At 40.2% G+C, this 20640-nt stretch overlaps 3 protein-coding genes across 6 annotated transcripts; all 3 read right to left on the bottom strand.

Annotated features, from left to right (window-relative positions):
• Positions 1–1249: 1249 nt before the first annotated feature.
• Positions 1250–3111, bottom strand: LOC103436662 (uncharacterized). The gene is made up of 3 exons (XM_008375103.4): positions 2838–3111; positions 1790–1930; positions 1250–1522 (listed from the first exon to the last, which is right to left on the bottom strand). The coding sequence occupies exons 1-3, from the start codon at positions 3057–3059 to the stop codon at positions 1376–1378; spliced, it is 510 nt and encodes a 169-aa protein (XP_008373325.1). The 5' UTR covers positions 3060–3111; the 3' UTR covers positions 1250–1375.
• A 1338-nt stretch (positions 3112–4449) lies between these two features.
• LOC103436660 (uncharacterized) lies at positions 4450–7001 on the bottom strand. The gene is made up of 3 exons (XM_008375101.4): positions 6622–7001; positions 5106–5243; positions 4450–4809 (listed from the first exon to the last, which is right to left on the bottom strand). Exons 1-3 carry the CDS (start codon positions 6841–6843, stop codon positions 4663–4665), a joined length of 507 nt encoding a protein of 168 aa, XP_008373323.2. The 5' UTR covers positions 6844–7001; the 3' UTR covers positions 4450–4662.
• A 7045-nt stretch (positions 7002–14046) lies between these two features.
• Positions 14047–16565, bottom strand: LOC103422692 (uncharacterized). 4 transcript variants are annotated; one of them, XM_070808808.1, is made up of 3 exons: positions 16135–16565; positions 14774–14911; positions 14047–14563 (listed from the first exon to the last, which is right to left on the bottom strand). In XM_070808808.1, exons 1-3 carry the CDS (start codon positions 16404–16406, stop codon positions 14317–14319), a joined length of 657 nt encoding a protein of 218 aa, XP_070664909.1. In that variant the 5' UTR covers positions 16407–16565; the 3' UTR covers positions 14047–14316. The 4 variants fall into 4 exon arrangements, with proteins under 4 accessions (XP_070664909.1, XP_070664911.1, XP_028944106.1 ...); XM_070808810.1 differs by having other exon boundaries at positions 14047–14453; positions 16135–16552; XM_029088273.2 differs by having other exon boundaries at positions 14047–14453; positions 16185–16542.
• Between the last annotated feature and the right edge of the window lie 4075 nt (positions 16566–20640).

The following is a 20640-nucleotide window of genomic DNA, read 5'->3' as shown; positions in this document are numbered from 1 at the left end:
CATCCCTAGTTGAGACCGTTGTCCTGATTTTGCAGTGCGAGACCGTTGTTGCTGTTGATGTGCGAAGGACAAGATCCATGGGTCTGAAAGCAGAAGGGGCGAGATCTAAGAAGCTCGCAGAGGATTAGAGGAGTGAATGAAGCTGGTCTTAGCAGTCCAGCTGTTTTTGGAGGGTCTTGCTAAGACCAAAGGCTTTTTAGTGAGCGCGAATCCCTCCTAGTCCCACTAATGCTAATCCCTGATACTAACAAACACAGAATTAGACTAGATGTTAGTCTAGTCCAATCTAGTGAGGGTTAAAGAGGACAAACAAACACGCCCTTATCGTTTGGTAGGGATTAAAAAATAAAAAAATCATTGATCTAAACATAAGAACATTTAAAAAAATAAAAAAATAAAAAAAATAAAAAAATAAAAAAACAAGAAGCTGTCTAGATCTAGACCGTTGGTTCCTCATCGATTGAAAAAAGAAAAAGAAAAAGCCTTCACATGGAAGGTTCTATAGTTTAGTAAGGAGAGCTGCTCCATCCCATTGGAAGTCCCATAGTCCTTGTATATAGCATGCAGCGTACAGCGATAAGGACAACTTTGAAAACTCTCATTGGAGATGCTCTTTACCAGATGCAGTCCTTTGTCCCATCCTTTCATTCCTTCGAACAAAATATGTTTGTGAGGACCAACGTTTTGTCTAAAAGATGGAAGAACCTATGGACTTTTGATACCTGTTTAGACTTGAGCGACCTTGAAGATTTTAACTACAGACAAAGGTTGCTATGGCCCTTAACCTTTTACGACATCTGTTGATTGTGTGCTTTTCTCCTACTCCATGCTTTTTTCATGCTGCTATGTACTTGAAGGCTTGACTATTGGCGGAGATATCAGCGCTCACGAAGCTTCAACTGAAATCGTTGCGCATAAGTTTGCCTGTTGATAATTGACATTATGTGTACAATCTTTTTATTGATGCCCCAAGCTTGAAAATCTTGATATTAAGCTGGACGTTGTGTCAAATTATGTTCTAGCCCCACTGCATTGAACACAACAACCTGCCTTTTCCCACCGCGTAATGGCGCTTCTGGCACAAGTTTGCAATGTTTCATCTGTCCCTTTTGGCACATTGTTTTGAGGCAAGTACAAGCTTACTCTTATTCATTTCTTTTTGAGTCGAAATGTATTGCGTGCACAAAGAAAAGTTGATTGTTGTCGCACCACAAGACTATCGCCGTCCAAGAATTCAAGGAGCGGGAGGTTGAGATGGAACTTGCAGAGTATTTAGCATTAGAAGATTTGGAATCAATACAAGTCATTAGATGGCCAAACATGAATGGTAAATACAATATGTTTCAAAGGAAAGGAACCCTAATGAGATTAACACTCACAGTTTGCTAGAACCAAGTGCACGGAACATCGAAAGTCGACCTTCAGCAATAATCTCCCCTGTTGTTTTGTTTCTCAAAACTACCACCGTTCCAGTATAACCTCCTCTGTTTCCTAATCTTTTTGAGGTGATCTCGAGCTCGTCCTGCAATTTGACATGAAAGAAAGAAATATCGCATGCTATAAGTCATTTGGGGAACATCCGATAAAATTAGGACGAGACAGAGAGATCAATTGTTATAGAAACAGAAATTGCAAAACAAAGTTTTATGCCAAAAGAGACCATTTGCAACAATACCGGTGACGCTTCTACACAATAGGGGCGGAAATTCGCCAAGAAAGTCGATTAAGGGTGCTGAACTGAATGAAATTTCACACGGAAACAAGGATTTGAGGGGAAGGCTTTGCTTACATCAATCTTCGCTGTAGAAAGATACGAGATAGACATGTCGATTGTAACAATCATAGGGAGTCCCTCGCCATATTCTAAAGAAATTCCAACGACATCGACAAGGTTTGCAATCGCACCATTTGCCAAGTTTCCACTTCTGTCCTGCAAACACAATTAAGAACTAAAACTAAAAATTTGACATATCAAAACACACCCACTGTACTCAAGTATCCAACATAAACTCAAAACTGTTTGGCTGAGAGGGTCTAAGAAGTTCAATATGGTTATGCTAGGAACTTGGTTTTACATATCACTTTCCAAGAAAATCAAAGGGAAAGATGATTGCTTTTTTCAAAACCCATCACAGTTCTCAATATCCTCCTCACTACCATTGTCTCCCAAATCTTCCTCAAATCCTTTTTCACAGAATAATAAAGGATCGAATGCCATTGGAGGGTTTTGGAGCTCTTGGGGTTCTTCTTGCAGAGCCATCTTCTTCGGAGAAGAAGAGAAGAAAAGCTTTGGTCATTACACAAAAAGAACAAGGGAGAGACAAGGGGTTGATCTCATGCCCATATCCATGTCTGAGTCTGTTCCTTTCTCTCTCTTTACTTTTTTTTTGAGAGAGAGCGCCTAAAAAATCACTTTTAAGAAAAAATCATTTTTAGACTAAATTTGCTAACGCAGTATTACAGAGGAGTTTAAATCCGAGTTTTTTTTAGCATAAAGACTATCTTTCGAATTACTTATAACACATGGATCATTTATGCAATTTGGCCTAAATTTATTAAATAAATAAAAGTAAGCATAGGTTGAGTTGTAAATTTGCAAATTGCCCCTAAATTGTAAGGAGAAATGATCGTACCAGTGTAAATGTTGAAATAATTAAGAAAAATCATGTTAAATTAGCAACTAAAAAGAGTTAAAATACAGCTTAAATTACCTACATTTCAAGCTAATTTGGCTTTTGATGATGATTTTGCTAATCCAAATTTCAAGAAATGTAAACCAAAATTTACTTGCAATTGCAACCAAACGAGGAGGGTAGCGAGTTAATTAGAAGGCTTACAGTGAGTCGGGGAGGGACCTTGAAAGAACATACGACGAGTCCGGGTTCGACTCGGACGACTCGCATTCCCGCAAGAGCGAAAGCGTCGTAGAAGCTCTTTCCCTCGCCGGCCTGCCGTTCTGGAACAGCGAGTCGCGACACAGCCTCTGACTCGTCCGGCGTCAGCCCCAGGAACATCTTCGCCCTCTCCATATTAGCACTACCTCGTTCATTCGTATCCATCTCTCACGAGTCGCGACTCGCTCCGGGCATGGTTGGAATATAAAGAGCCGAAGACCATGCTGGCTCGAGTAGGTACGTATTACGTAAGAGCAACAATGGGCCTGTGGGTTTCCATTGGATTTGGATAATTGGTGAACTCCTACATGGGCCACAGCCCATCATTGTTTTGCTTTTGAAGTCTCCTGAAAAATTCTCCAAGTCCTGCGGCGACAGTAGCAGCAGCGCTCGAAAACTAACCAAATAAATATTTTCCGAGCATTATGTATGTTTTTTTTTAATAAAGAAGAAATGCACTTTGATATTGTCGAAAATGTACGTTACATGTTTGTACGTCATCAACAATATGTTATGTACCATGGTTGAACAAATGCTAAACCATGTACATAAGCGCACGAAATACGTGAATGAAATCATTTCCGGCTTGTACATTAATAACTATGAACTCGTCGAACGAATAAAAGAGTGAGCTTTCTAGACCACTGCATTGAAGAACGGTGGCGCTTCTGCCACAAGTTCGCAATGTGACATATCCGTCTCCTTTGGCCCATTGTTTTGAGATAAGTACCCTTTTTTATTTTTGCAATTTTTGAGTTGAAAAAGTTTCAAGTGCATAAAGAAAAGTTTAATTTCTGTATGGATTTATGTTTAATAAATACTTGGAAAAAGTGTATAATAGGGTTTTAAGAGAAATTTTTTAGAGGATGTTAAAGAAGAAAAGAATACCAATAGCATATATACAAGCAATAAATGTACGATGAACTAAGGACTGCAGTAAAAACTCATGACGGATAAACTGAAAGCTTCCCCATAATCATAGAGTTATACCAATGTTCAACTTTAAGTCCTTATATTTTTGCATTGGTAATGGATGAGATAACATATTACGTTCAAGATACTATCCATTGGTGTATGTTTTTCGCAAATGATAGTATTGATAGAGGAAATGTATGAGGAGTAAATGCGAAGCTTAACCTTTGGCAAGAAGTTTTGAAATCTAAAGGTCTTGCCTCGCCTAAGTAAGTTTGGACATATGAAACGAAAACCCATAGATGCTTCGGTTAGAATACGATTGTGAGATAGAGGCTTAGGAAAAAAAGGGTGGAATATGACCTAGAAAGACTTGGAAAGAGACTTTAAAAAAAACATAGAATACTTTAGCTAACGGAAGACTTGATGCAAAACCGAGCCAATGGTGTAATATAATTCATACATACCCCACGTAATGAGATTAAGCCTTTTGTCGACGTCGTCGTCGTCATAATACCTGTATCTCTTATGAAGGCTGGTCCTCTGCCGTCTTTTAATACTCTCAAGCAATTGAAGTTGGTTCTTCAATTCTTTGTGATCGCTATTATTCGGAACTGCTAGCGGAGGTTCTTCAGAGATCAGCTAATCTCAAAGATGTTTTCTTAGAAGTAAGATGTGTTCATACATAAGTTACATAATATGATACCAATATAAAGTTTTTACGACAATGCTCATTTCATTCGTTCTTTAAATGTACAGAGCCTCCGTGGAATTCACCAGAACTTGTGCCTAGTTGTTTGTTGTCTCACCTCACGACCGTCGCCATAGGAGTATTCAAGGGGACGGAGGTTGAAACTCAGAGTTTGCTAGCACGACTTGAACGGAGCAACGAATGTCGACCTTCGGCGATAATCTCCCCTGCTGCTTTGTTTCTCAAAACTATCACTGTTCCCGTATAACCTCCTCTTCTTCCTAATCTTTTTGAGGTGATCTCTAGCTCGTCCTGCAAGTTGACATGAAAGAAAAAAGTATCGCATGATACGAGTCATTTCGAGACATCCGAGAAAATTAGAACGAGACGTGTGTTACATATAAGCTAGAAATGCTCAAATGCAGATCGAATACAAAGCGCGCATGACATTTCCAACAAACATTCTACTAGTACAACTTTGACCGGTACCGGCGATACACATACGTCACAATAGGGCCGGAAATGCGCCAAGAAAAAGTCCGTTAAGGATGCTGAACTGAATGAAATTTCATACGAAAACAGGGATTTGAGGGGGAGGCCATGCTTACACCAATCTTCGCTGCAGAGAGATACGAGATAGATATGTTGGTTGAAACACTACCGAGTCCCTCGCCAAATTCCAGAGAAATTCCAACAAGATCGACAAGGTTTGCAATTGCACCATTTGCCAACTTTCCACTTCTATCCTGCAAACACAATTAGATGTCTTACGGTTAGGAGATGATGGCAGCCCCAAGACTCTTAGCTGGGTTGATGCCAATTCCGCTGATGGGGACGGTGGCCAAGTGCACCAAGGAAAAAACATGAAGAGATGATGGGAAGGGGTGGGGATGGGCGGAGGATTCAAGTTGGTAAATTCTGTGTTCTTTATTTAACTACTAAAAGAAAATCTATTAATAAGGGTTTCAAAATTTGAAGTTTTAATGAAAAGTCTACGGTACTGTTTACTTTAATGAAAAATCATATTTTTACATTAAAAAATCAAATCTGATACTATTCACTTTATCCTATGTTTTGCAATTTATCGTTAAAATTAAAAGTTTTAAAACCCTTTTCATTAATTTTCTTTTCAAAATTTAGAATTTTAACAAAAAATTATGTAATAATTTTATTCAATGATTAGGAGAAAGGCTAACCTAAATCAGTCCAACAAACATGGGCCAACCAAAAGCACCTAATGAATTTTCAGTTTTACACCTAAACATTTTTAATTCTTCCCTTGTTAATTTTCCGTTTGTTAGTCTTCCATTTTTTCTACTGGCCATCATCCACATAAAAAGGCCAAAAGACAACCCCACTCAAATTTTGTGAAGATTCAGAATATCAATTAATTTTGTTCGTTTATCGTACATGCTCCGAATTCTTTTTGTGAAAATTCGGAATATCAATTAATTTTGTTAGTTTATCGTATATCGTACGATTAGAATCATTTAAAATTTAAAATTAAATATAAATAGTATCTAATGAAATTGACCATTAGATATACGATGAACGGACAAGATTGATTGATCTCCGAATCCCCACAAAAAGAATCTAAAAGAATCTTCACAAAGAAGATCTGGAGAGGATCCTTGTTCCAAATTAGGAACTAAAACTAAAACTAAAACTTCGAGATCCTAGAGATCTCTACATCCTAATCGTTTATCGTATATCGTGTAATCAGTTTTTGTCGAGTACTATTTGTGTTTAATTTTAAATAAAAAAATTAAATAATTTCTGATCGCACGATATACGATGAATGATTAAAATGTGAGCAACCTTAAGATCACTACAAAATGAATCCGGATGAAATCCAATTCCCTTCGACATATCAAAACACACCAATTGTACATAAACTCAAAAATGTTTGGTTGCGAAAACATTCCCGAGATCCGACTCACATAACTAAAAAGAATTAAAATACAGCTTAAATTACCAACATTTCAAACTAATTTGGCTTTTGATGATGATTTTTTTTTTTTTTTAATTTTTTATGATGATTTTAAATTTCAAGAAATGGCAATACAAAACTTACTTGCAAATGTAACAAAACGAGGAGGGAAGTGAACTAATTAGATGACTTACGGTGAGGCGAGGAGGGACCTTGAAAGAACAGACGACGAGTCCGGGTTCGACTCGGTCGACTCGGATTCCCGCAACAGCGAAAGCGTCGTAGAAGCACTTTCCCGCGCCGGCTGCCCGTTCTGGAACAGCGAGTCGCGACACGGCCTCTGACTCGTCCGGAGTCAGCCCCAGAAACCTCTTCGCCCCCTCCATATTACTATTACCTTGTTGATTCGGATCCATCTCTCACGAGTCACGACTCGCTCCGGCCTGGTTCGAATTTAAACACCAATGACCTTGCCGACTTGAAAAAGTACGTACGTACGTAAGAGCAATAATGGGGAAAATTTTTCAGGGAATGGACAGCTGGGGCAGTGACACCTGGCCTGTATCCTATCTTTATGACTCGTTACTATTTGAGTTTTTTTTCTCCTTCTTTTTTTTTTAATTTTTTTTATTGTTTATGCTAATTGAAAATGATGAGTTTAGTCTTACAATATATTATTGATAATATGATTTAAATTCGTATTTTTTAAAAATCAAACCAAACTCGTAAAGAAAATAAATTAAAATAAAAACAAAAAAAAAAGTTGATTGAAAAAATTGAACCCCAATTTTCTGCTAGAGTCTCCGATCTCTGCCCCCACTCCCACCCATTTCGCTTTCCCCTCAACCCTATGTCTTTCTACCTCTTTCTCCCTCACCATTTTTTGTTCTAATCCTCTCTTACGACGGAGAAGGACACCTTAAATTGCCATCGAATAAACTAACCCTGGGCTTTGATCAGAAGTCAGCGCCAGTAGATTTGAAAGTTGGATTTGTCATCGATCATACTCAAGCCCCTTGATAAGATCAGAATGAAAGAAGTGAAAGTGAAGAGTAGGAGCTAGAGAATAAATGGGGGTGTCACCTGTGAAATTATCACCCGTCGATGTAAAACTTGGTGTAAAATCGAGCGCAGTAGTGTTTTAGAATTCATACAGCATACCCCACTTAATGAGATTAAGCTTTGTTGTAGTCGTCGTCGTAATACTTGTATCTCTTATGTGATAAACCAAGTTTGAATAACTCCGTTCCCGCGACAACAACCATATGCGATAAACAAGGAATTAGTCAAGGCTTATCTTCATCCATCTCATAACTATTTGAATATTTGTTGAACTCAAATAGATTGTACGATAATATTGTGATTTTATATTTTCTGTAAGTTATCTTTGTGGAGAGTTTGTTCTTCACTCAAATTCTACTTGAAAAGGTTGATGATCGTATTTGGCACTCCAAACTTGGTCATCCATCGTCATTTATTTTAAAGCATTTAGTCTCTACTAGCAAAGTGCCTCTTACTAGGCACCATTTTAATTATGTCTGTCATTCATGCCCTCTGGGCAAAAGCAAGAAATTGCCATTTTCACCATCAAATTCTATTTCTCATTTTCCTTTACAACTTATTCATTCTGATGTATGGACATCCCCTACTTTGTCAATTTCTGATTTTCGATATTATGTGATTTTCATTGATGATTATTAGCGATATACATGGTTATATCCTTTAAAACTAAAATATGATGTGTTCTTCACATTTATTAAATTTAAAATTGAAATGGAGAATAAATTTCAACGAAAAATCCAAACTTTTCAAACGGATGGTGGAGGAGAATATATTAACAACAATTTCCAATCTTATTTAGAAAAACATGGCATTCATCATCAATATACATGCCCTTACCATCCTGAACAAAACGGTATGGCAGAACGAAAATATTGTCATTTAGTTGAAACTGGTCTCACTCTTCTTGCTCATGCATCCATGCCACAAACCTATTGGGCTGAAGCCCTACATACTACAATTTTTTTAATTAATCGGCTGCTAACTAAAGTTTTGAAATTAACTTCTATATACACAAAGTTATTTCATCGAGAACCATCCTATGATTTTATAAGGTTTTTGGGTGTGATTGCTTTCCATACCTACGTCCATACATGTCAAATAAATTGCATTTTTGTTCCAAAAAATATGTTTTCTTAGGTTATTCTCAAAATCAATTAGGGTATAGGTGCCTTGACCTATTACTCTTGGGACCTCTCAACTCACTTTTCCATTTCCCCACCCTCCCCAATTCGCCACCTTATCCTACTTTATCCAATACTTCCATCACCCATTCCAACACTCTTTCAGAAAATCACCTTCCCTCACCCGTCTTTATCACACACCCCTTGACTCTTATTTCTTCTCCCATCCACTCACCTTTACACTCCTCCCACCCTACCCTACTAACCCCCCCCCCCCCCCCAAAATTTCAATCAATCACCTTTAACCTCATCTCATCCTACCCCACTAGCCCCCCCCCCCCCCCCCCCCAACTATCCATCCTACGGTTACACGTGCAAAAGATGGCATTTCTAAACCTAACCCTAAATATGCCCATACTTCCACCATCACTGCTATGTCTGAACCTACATGCTACAATCAAGCCAATAAATTTCAAAGGACCGCTATGGCTGATGAATTCAATGCCCTACATGTGAAATCTCATTCCTGAATTTTATTGTTATAATCTATGTATTTGTATTATTGAGATTTTAGATTGTTTTTCAAGAATTTATTTTAATTTGTTTGAAATTAGATTTTAATTAAATTAGTTTCGAAGTTTGAAGTTTGGAATATTAATTGTTTAAAATGAGTATACCATTCGAGGTCACAAGTTATATTTTCGAATAGAGATCGATCTTACGAACGCGTAGGCGAAAACCGTTCGTAAAATGGAGTTATAATGAAGAAATTAGAAACGTTTTAGTGGTTGAGAAATAAATAAATAAATGCTTAGAAGCTGCCATGTGGCAGCGAGGGAGAGGGGAGAAAGGAGAGAGTGCGGGAGAGAAAAGGGGAGGAGTCAATTAGAAAAAAAGCAAGGAGGGCAAAGGAGAGAGACCCGAAATGGGTCCTTTTTGACGCCCAAATTATCGTTTTTGACTCGGCCATATCTCCTTCATACAAACTCCGTTTTGGGTGATCTTGGTGTCCATGGAAAGCCCTTGACGAGACCTACATCTTGGTAGTGTTAGATTTCCCAATTTCTTTTCCATTTTTCCAGTTCGAAGCCACAAACCCACGGGTGTTCCGGCGACTTTATCCCTTTTCCCGCTAGCTCCGGCAAGTTTCACCGTCCATGACCACCACCAAAAGACTTCCCTCAACCCCAGGAACAAAGCCCAAGCAGTGTTGGAGGCATCAGAGTTCGATTGGAAGCCGAATCAAAGCACACCATTTTCTAGGGTTTCGGCGGGTTTGAGTGAAATTGAAGTGTTTTCCGGCCAAATTGGACTTGGCCACAGGTATAAAGTTTGTTCTACTCTTTGAGATCTTCATTTCTGTAATTTTTGGTAATCAAGTCGGGGCGGTCGACCACCACCCGTGGCGGCGGCCTGGCTAGTGGGCCGATGATGTCCTTTTAAGTTCAATTAGATGCTCTGATTTCATAATTGATATTCTTATGATATGGTTTGATTGTTTGAACCTAATTTCATTACGATATGTGGTTAGGTCAAAAATATGAATCAACAATCCGACCGTTGGATCATCACCAAACCTTAATGCGTGATAAAACATAATATTTGTGGATAATAGAAACTTACAAGTCGAGAATCCGACTTACGGATCTTCCCTAATTGGATTTCTAAGTTTGTAAAATTAAATGTTGACCGCCACTTGAATTTTGAAATTGGCGGAGATCCGACCGTCGGATCATGTTGAGATTTTAGTATGTTGTTATTTGAGCATAATGTGGACTTTGGAAAGTTACGGATCTGAAATTCAATGTGTGGATCTTCCGAATTAAATTGTGTAGAATTATGGACCCTACCTTTGACTGAAAGTTGACTTTTGATCAACATGTCTCGAAACGTCCTAATTACTAAAATTAGTACTACATGGGACTAAGTGAAGTCTAGTGGGTCTACATTAGTTAGATAGCGACTTGAATATATGAAATATGATTATTATCTTAATTTCTTATATTAGTATCATTTATGAATATGAATTGGTCTTATAAATATGATTTCTATTGAAATGTGAATTATATATATTTAGCCATAGACCTATGATAATTAAATATGATTTGTCTTGTGTATTGATGATGTTTGTGATATACATGTGTTTAATTAACTTTTAATAATGTGAATGATAATTATGAAGAATGTTATGACAATTATGGGATCTAAATATTGTTTGATAATTATTTGGATATGATTGCCAACTGAATACTTATTTGAACTTGGCACTATTACCTAGCATGAGATGGAGATGAAAGTCAGGAGATGAATTCGGTACTTTATTAGATTTTTAGTAGAATTAGTAATTGAGGGAATTCCTTATGTTGTGCTCCATATGACTAGATGCTGGTTGATATGCAGAGTCGATATCATGTATGCGTATAATTATGTATAAGGTGTGATGATGAGACTGCACCATGTAGACGTGGTGCATGGCTGATCCTGCTTGGTTAATCCACGTTGGGGAGTCACTACCTACTTGGTTATCTTGACCCTGCTTGGTTAACCCGCATTAGGGGGGTCACTAATGGTCCTGCTTGGTAGTATATCCGCATTGGGGGACCATATGCATTCTAGAAGTGAGGAGGATTAATTGTACTTGGTACATTTGATGGGGGAATCATATGCTTGTTTGGATTCCGTTGAGAGATGGTCCGGAATCCCTCCTACTTCGCGATTCCGTTGAGTGATGGTCCGGAATCGTATCCATTCGGAATTGGTTGAGAGATGGTCTGAAATCCCTCATATTCTGCGATTCCGTTGAGTGATGGTCCAGAATCGTATCTTGATTTGGATTACGTTGAGTGGTCCATTATCCATACTCTTGCTCATTTTCATAAGTTAGACTTGTTCCCTGGATTCGAGTGAATGAGATGTAACCACAATAGATCTTGTGAATATAAATTAGTTTTATCAAGTTATTACTTGAAATCCAGGCAGAGAACTATGTAGAAGTCCTTTATTAATTTTGTGCATTGAGGTGTGATCTGAGTGACTGATTAACATAATTAAATGTTAATATCGTGCCTCCTTGATATCATGGAATGAGTTATTTGAGATGATTGTGGAAGGATGTTGAATATGATTGTTATTAATATGATCATATCAGTGATTAATGCGACTAAAGGATACTATTGTGCTGTGTTGATTCTTTGATATATTACATGATATGAATAGCGATTTTATGTTGAAACATAATGATTTATATGATGGATGAAATAGAAACCTTGATTGTCATGCGGGTTGTTATGTAGTTGGAATCGAATAATTCATGCTTGTCAAGTCCAAATGTTTGATTGAGGAATGTTATGCATTTTAGCTTGTACAGACTGTGTTATATGTCGAGTTATAGCAAAGTTGAACTACGAATGGCTTGATCCCTATTGAGGGTACGTAGGCAGTCTAACGAAGAGGTTAGATGCAGCCATAAAGTATAAGAAAAATTATCACGAAATTCAAATCTTGAGTTGTGCATTGTCCATATCCCGGAGGCGAGGTATGTGAGTGATACGAGTATTTTGTAACGTCACGTGTCGATCCTGGACGTATGTCGGGATCGGGGCGTGACACTACAACATGTGGGCACATGGTCTTTGGTACCCTATACTCCTACCATGATGTACTACCAAATAAATTGGTATTTCGTATTAAACGTAAGTCTGATTGGTCTATTGACAGGTTTAAGGCTCGTTTTGTGGCCAATGGTTTTCATCAACAACCAGGTTTTGATTATGGTGAAATTTTTAGTCCAGTGGTAACACACTCAACCATTCGTCTTATTATTGCTATGGCTGTTCATTTTTCATGCCTATACGCCAACTGGATGTTCATAATGCGTTTTTACATGGTTCCATATCTGATGAAGTTTACATGTAACAACCCACGGGTTTTGTTGATCCTCAATATCCCACAAATGTTTGTAAATTGTGGCAATCTCTGTATGGCCTTAAACAGGCCCCTAGGGCATGGTTCCAATGTTTTTCTAATCATCTAGAACACCTTAGTTTTGTGGCCTCCCAAGCAAATTCATCTCTATTCATCCCTTTTTGTGTATTGTCATGGTTTAATTCGTATTTACTTATTAATCTATGTCGATGACATACTTATCACAGGCAACAACATTCAGTGTATAAACACCTTGATCAATGACATGGGCTCGGTTTTTTCAATGAAAGATCTTGGTCCTCTCACTTATTTTTTGGGTATGGAGGTTCATCGCTCCAGTAATGGCATTCATCTCTCACAGTCTAAATATATTTCTAATTTGCTTCAACGTACAAACATGGTGGACTGTAAATCGGTCTCCACTCCTGCAGTCAGTGGCAAACGCCTCACCTTATACGATGGCGAACCATTACTAGACATCACTGAGTTCAGGAGTGTCGTAGATGCGCTCCAATATCTTACTTTCACCCGCCCTGATATTGCCTTCTCTGTCAACCAGGTTAGCCAGTTCATGCATAAACCAACCACAACACACTGGATTGCTGTTAAACGAATACTTCGCTATTTGAAGTCCACTCCAGATCATGGACTTGTGTACAAACCTGGACCTCTCACACTCATTGCCTTTGCCGACTTTGATTATGCAAGAGACCCCAATGATCGCAAATCCACTGGCAGGTATTGTATATTTCTTGGTCCAAACCTTGTGTCCTAGAGTTCTAAAAAGAGTGTCTCGCTCTAGCACAGAATCAGAATACAGACAACTTGCCATAACTGCAACTACTATTTCATGGTTTCGTCAGCTTTTTAAAGACCTGCATCTTCATCTGTCTCCTCCAAAGGTGTGGTGTGATAATATTTCTGCAATCTCCCTTGCATCTAACCCTGTTTTTCATGCCCGCACTCACCATGTCAAAGTTGATTACCATTACATTCGAGAAAATGTCACACGCCAGGAATTACAGGTTGGTTATGTTGCTACGCAAGATCAACTTGCTGATTTCTTGACCAAATGACTGTCCACTTATCATTTCAATTATCTCATTTCCAAGCTTCCCGCTCGTCGACGACCGCTTAGCTTGCATGGGTGTGATAAACCAAGTTTGAATAACTCCGTTCCCGCTACAACAACCATATGCGATAAACAAGGAATCAGTCAAGGCTTATCTTCATTCATCTCCTACCTGTTTGAATATTTGTTGAACTCAAATAGATTGACCGATAATATTGTGATTTTATATTTTCTGTAAGTTATCTTTGTGGAGAGTTTGTTCTTCACTCAAATTCTACTTGTAAAGTTCTATTTAAACAGTAAATGAATACAAGCTCAGTAACGAGCACAATTCTTTTATTATGAAGGCTGGTCCTCTACCGTCTTTTAATACTCTCAAGCAATTGAAGTTGGTTCTTCACTTCTTTGTGATCGCTGTTACTCGGAATTGCTAGCGGAGGTTCTTCAGAGATAAACTAATCTCAAGGATCTTATCTTGGAAGTAAGACGTGTTCATACATAAGCTACATAATATGATACCAATATACAGCTTTTAAAACAATTCTAATTTCATTCGTTCTTTAAATTGTGGTTAAGAACGGCGAATGTTACCATAAATGTACAGAGCCTCCGTGGAATCCACCAGAACTTGTGCCAAGTTGTTTGTTGTCGTACCTCAAGACCATCGCCATCGAATTTTCAAGGGGAGGGAGGTTGAAACTCAGAGTTTGCTAGAACGACGTGAACGGAGCAACGAATGTCGACCTTCGGCAATAATCTCCCCCGTTGTTTTGTTTCTCAAAACTACCACCGTTCCCGTATAACCTCCTCTTCTTCCTATTCTTTTTGAGGTGATCTCTAGCTCGTCCTGCAGTTTGACATGAAAGGAAAAAGTATCGCCTGATAAGAGTCATTTCGGGAACATCCGAGAAAATTCGAACGAGAGGTGAAGCGCGCATGACAAGGTAAATCCCAACACTAGAAACAGAAAAATTGCAAAACAAAAATTTATGTCAAGAGAGATCATTTGCAACAAACAAACTTTCTACTAGTACAGCTTTGATTAATACTGGCAATGCATATACGTCATAATAGGGGATGGAAATTCGCCCAGAAAGTCCGTTAAGGATGCTGGACTGAGTGGAATTTCATACGGAAACAGGGATTTGAGGGGAAGGCTATGCTTACATTAATCTTCGCTGTAGAGAAATACGAGATAGACATGTCGATTGAAACACTAAGGAGTCCCTCGCCAAATTCCAGAGAAATTCCAACAAGATCGACAAGGCTTGCAATTGCACCATTTGCCAAGTTTCCACTTCTATCCTGCAAACACAAACAAGAACTAAAACTAAATTTTTTTGACATATTAAGACACACCAATTGTATTCAAGTGTCCAACATAAAACTTAAAACTGTTTGGTTGAGAGGGCTAAGAAGTTCAATATGGTTACACTAGGAACTTGGTTCAAGTAATGGGACTCTATGGCATGCTCAATCCTATTTTGGGTGGAGATACGCTTACACATATTACATTTCGAATAGGCAATGCAAAAGTGGTATATGAAACTTCCATCCTCATTGTGAAATACCCTCAACACGTCCCCTCACACATAGTGCTTTCTAATTTGTGGCCATTAAGTGTGATAGTCCCAAGATGTTTAAAGCACAAAATTCAACTCCATTGTGAGAACACTGTTGAGTTTGGTGACTTAGGTTTGAGCCAAATTGAGAATCCCACATCGGCTAGTGAGATGAGCACCTAGTGCTTCATAAACAATGGTACCACACATTGTCGAGGTTTTTTGGTAAAACCCTATACACCATTTTTCCGGGTGGCTAAAGTGGAAGAAATATCACAATACCGACTCACGTGTCTGGGACCCGTTGGTGTGCTTTCGCACAACAATTGGTATCAGGCCCCAGGCAACGCTTGTATTATTGACTATCACAATATTTAAAGTTGGATATCTCATTTGGAATTTGTTGCATGTGATCAAGGGGAGCTTTATTTGTATTTGGATCGTGAGACGTGGATTTAGAGATGGCTCGAATCAAGCCAAGGTAGAGATTGTTGGTTTTGGTGGCTTAGATTTGAGATTGAGAGTCCCACATCAGCTTGTGAGATGAGCATGTAGTGCTTTATAAACAATGGTACCACACACACATATTGCCGAGGCCTTTTGGTACCACCCCATAATTGTTTCTTCCGATGGCTAAAATGGGGGAATATCGGCAATAGCGACTTGTGTGTGTGGGACCTATTGTTGTGCTTCCTCACAACAAATTGTCAAATACTAATAGGTTTCTTATGGATTCTTAGACTTATACATATATATATATATGTATATGTATGTATATATACAAACCATATATTTACACTAAGCAAGTGGAGATTAAATTGGTTGCGAATTTGACATTTCCGAGATTCCATTCACTTAACTGAAAAGAATTAAAATAGAGCTTAAATTACCAACAATTCAAGCTAATTCGGCGTTTGATGATGGTTTTACTAATCCAAATTTCAAGAAATGCAATGCAAAACTTACATGCATTTGTAACCGAACGAGCAGGGAAGTGAACTAATTAGATGACTTACGGTGAGGCGGGGAGGGACCTTGAAGGAACAGACGACGAGTCCGGGTTCGACTCGGTCGACTCGGATTCCCGCAACAGCGAAGGCGTCATAGAAGCTCTTTCCCGCGCCTGCTGCCTGTTCTGGAACCGCGAGTCGCGACACGGCCTCTGACTCGTCCTGAGTCAGCCCCAGAAACCTCTTCGCCCTCCCCATATTAGTATTACCTTGCTCATTCGGATCCATGTCTCACGAGTCACGACTCGCTCCGGCGTTGAAAACTTGGAATGTAAAGACCAAAGGTTGGCTTGAAAAAGTGAGAGAATTTATTTTTTCTGTACTGTTGGTGAGCTGGTGTTCCCCTGCAATCACATGGTATCACATCTCCCGCTGAACATTGTTTAGTTTTTTATTCACAATAATTCTTGAGATTTACACAATTCCTTATTTTTGTATTTGAAATTTAAAAATGATATAAATAGTCTATAGGTTTGTCCACCGTCAATCATTTTGATAATTTTTTTGAAAAATCTCTATTAAATAAGAATAAAATGATAAAAATACTATCAATTGTTATCAAATCATTTTGATCTATTGTTTATTAAATTAAGGGTAGTTTTATCATTTTAATATTTATTTAACATAGCTATTCACAAAATGATCAAAACGATTTGTTTGTACCATACTTGACCAATCCCGAAACTACCGAGCACCGGCCAACGCTATACTGTCAAGGACCCAGAAGAGTTCCCCTCCGACCAGGAGGCCAATCACTACTCGACACGTGTCAAGATTAGAAGCCAATCAGAGCGCAGCACGTGTCGACATCAAGAACCAATCATAACATGACACATGTCAATGTGACAAAGCTACAAGTTTTTCTATAAATAGGGGTCATTCCCCCACAATATGGCCTAATGCCATTTGTGTTAAAATCATTCACAAGAACTCACTAAATTGAGAGCTTGATCCTTTGTACTTGTGTAAGCCCTTCACTACTAATAAGAACTCCTCTACTCCGTGGACGTAGCCAATCTGGGTGAACCACGTACATCCTGTGTTTGCTTCTCTGTCTCTATTCATTTACGTACTTATCCTCACTAGTGACCGAAGCAACCAAGCGAAGGTCACAAAACCTGACACTTTCTGTTGTACCAAAGTCTTCGCTGATTTTGTGCATCAACATTTGGCGCCGTCTGTGGGAACGACACTTATTCCTACTCTCTTCAGCTGTGTCAAGCTGGTTTCTATCATTCGTACACTTTCTTTTGACCAGGCATCCCTCTCCAACATGGGAAGCGAAGGAAGCCACAGCACACATAATGACACCCCCCTTGCACATAGTGCGAAACAACGAAAGAAGGAAGGAAAACGAGTTCTTCTTCAAGCTAAAGTCGATGAGTTGGAAGCTCAGAACAACAAGATAGCAATGAGGAATGAGGTCCTCCAGGAGCAATATGAGAAGCTCTTCGAGACACTCCACGAAGCTAGGCAAGCTCAGACACGCGAGCTTGTTGCCCCCGTGGAAGTCAACCATCAACTGGGTGCCCTCCAACATGGAGGGTCACATGCATTCGACATAGATATCCCTGATAGGGAACAGATTACCCCTCGACTTGATAATCAACATGAGGCTTCTCTTAACCCAGTTGCTTCGACCCGAACCATGAGAAGTGGAGGGAGACACCTCTTTGCTGAAGGGGCAGAAGGATCGAAAGCCGTCTTTCGCGATTGTCGGGATTTCCTGAAGCAACGTCGAGAGAATTCCATCCATATAAGCTCAAAGATCAATGACCCAAGGATTTCTGAGAGACTCGGTCCCCTGCCACGGCCCGAGCCGGCCACCAATTTGGGGAAGGGGCAACAAGTCCTAGAGAGACATGAGGGTACAGGGGACTCAGAGGTGTTCCGACAGACATACCCTGGAAGCCAGTACAGCGAGTCCAGGGAAAAATCACATGCCCTTGATCAAACCTTCCTAATTCCAAGAGGAGATGGAGATTTACGAAAGAAAGCTCCAGTGGCACCTAACTCCGCTCAGGACCCCCTTGTCCTACAACTTCTTGAGGAAGTAAACAAGTTGAAGGCTGAACGTCAGGCTGAAATACCTGACTGGAACCAACCCAGGCCTGGCCCTCTTACAAGGAGGATCCTCAACACCCCCCTTCAAGCAAAGACAAAGCAAAAGCTTGGCTTGCAACTTTATACTGGAAAAGAGGACCCGATTGAGCACCTTAACCTCTTTGAGTCCACCATGGCATACCGGATGCACACCGACGAAGAGCGATGTCTTCTCTTCCCCTCCACCCTCTCTGGCGGAGCTCTAAATTGGTATTGTCGTCTTACACCTGAGACGGTAGACTCATTTGAGGAATTGAGGAAACTATTTGTTTCCCAACACATTTTCCAAACCGATCGCTTGCACTCTGCAGATGACCTGTACACTATCCGCCAGAAGCCAGACGAGTCATTACGTATGTATGCTGGCCGCTTCAGCTATGAATACTCCCGGTGTGCCGAGGCAGACGACAAGACTGCCCTCAAAGCCTTCACGGCAGGCCTACGTGATTGTTTCTTTAAATACATGATCAATGCCAATACTTGGAAGACTTACTCTGAGGTGATGGCGCAGGCTTATAACCATGCCTCCGCCGAGGCAAAGACATATCAGGAGAAACCCCCTACAACCATCCTTTATCAACAAGTGGGAGGTGGAAGCCAGACTCACCTAAATGAGAAGACCTCGACTTTCCAAACAGCAGTGGCACCTCCCCATGCCTTGCATAATGCTTCGCCGAATCAACAGACATATCAATTTCAAGGCAAGAGGAAGGATTTCCATCCTCACCACTCTCATTTCAGTAAAAAGAGTAAGGGACACTATCCCGATAACCAAGGGTATCGCCACAATAACGCTCACCCCCAGGCAGTCAATGCAGTGGGTCAAACCCGCGTCAAGATACCCCCTACCCCAAGGTATGAGACATACACGCCCTTGAATGCCACATGCGCGGCCATTTACCCCAGCATAGCTCACCTGATACCAAAGCCAAAGCCGAGGCACCCAGATTACACGCCCCCGAATAACGCGGGCATGTTTTGTTGCTACCATGAGCATAACGGCCATGATAGCGAGAAATGTATCATCCTCCGTGATCGTATTGAAGCTTTGGCACGAGAAGGAAAAATTGATCAATTCTTCCTTCACCCTCAAAGGGATAACCGTAACCAACGCCAGGTGAATGTCATATATTCCATAAGCGGCGGCACACCCATATCTGAATCTTCCAATAGGGCCATGAAAAACAGTGAACGAATTCTGAGGCCTGGTCACCAAGTGTTTCACGTGGAAGACATCAGGGGAGGGAAGTATCAAAAGCCTAACTGGGATCCGATATGTTTCTACCCTGAGGAAGAAAGAGGCATCATCTACCCTCATAACGACCCATTGATCGTGGAGGCTCACATAGCCAACTTTGATGTTCGACGAATCCTCGTAGACACAGGGGCTTCGGTCAATATCATGTTTGCCGAAGCTTTCAGGGCACTCAGTGTAGCTGAACACTTGCTCGATCGCTCGATTTCTCCTCTGATAAGCTTCTCCGGTGATATCGTGCAACCCTTAGGGAGCATACATTTACCCTTTACTATTGGTACAGGCCCTTACACGGCTACCATTACCACTAACTTCCTAGTGGTTGACTGCCCAACGGCATACAATGTCATCTTTGGGCGCACAGGCATCAATGATCTCAAGGCTATGGTATCCACGCATATGCTGTTGATGAAATTTCCAACCCTCCATGGCAACGGCTACATCAGAGGAGATCAGCTTAGTGCACGATCATGTTACAACACTTCAGTTAAGCAACAACACTTGCCCGGACCCAAGGAAACCCTGTCTGTACATGACCAAGTCACAAAGACCAGCCTAGATGAAGCGAACTTGGATCTTCCTGATAGCAACAATCAACCCGATGATCCTCGAGATGACTCTTTCACCCAGCAAGCCCAACCTGCTGAAGAGTTGGAGAAGGTACCTATCTCAAGAGATCATCCAGACCGCATGGTGAATATTGGCACCACATTGTCACCACCCCTTCGGTTAGCATTGATATCTTTTTTGAAAGAGAACACTGAAGTCTTCGCCTGGTCATACGAGGACATGCCAGGCATCTCTCCCGATGTCATCTGTCATCGTTTGAGTATTGACCCCAAGATCAAGCCGGTGAGACAGAAGCGAAGATCTTATGACGCTGAACGATACGAGGCAATGAAAGCAGAAGTTGAAAAACTCAAAGGCATAGGCTTTGTCCGCGAAGTCAATTACCCGACATGGGTAGCAAATGTGGTCCTTGTTAGGAAAAATCCAACAAAAGAAAGTCTTTCGCTTCAAAAGGTCTTGTGGAGGATGTGTGTTGACTACACCGACCTAAACAAAGGGTGTCCGAAAGATAGTTTCCCTCTTCCTCTTATTGAC

This window comes from Malus domestica, chromosome 11, assembly GCF_042453785.1.
Source record: "Malus domestica chromosome 11, GDT2T_hap1".
NCBI classification, from domain to species: Eukaryota; Viridiplantae; Streptophyta; class Magnoliopsida; order Rosales; family Rosaceae; genus Malus; species Malus domestica.
The sequence above is the reverse complement of the archived record's forward strand: the minus strand, read 5'-3'. Positions and strand labels throughout refer to the sequence as shown.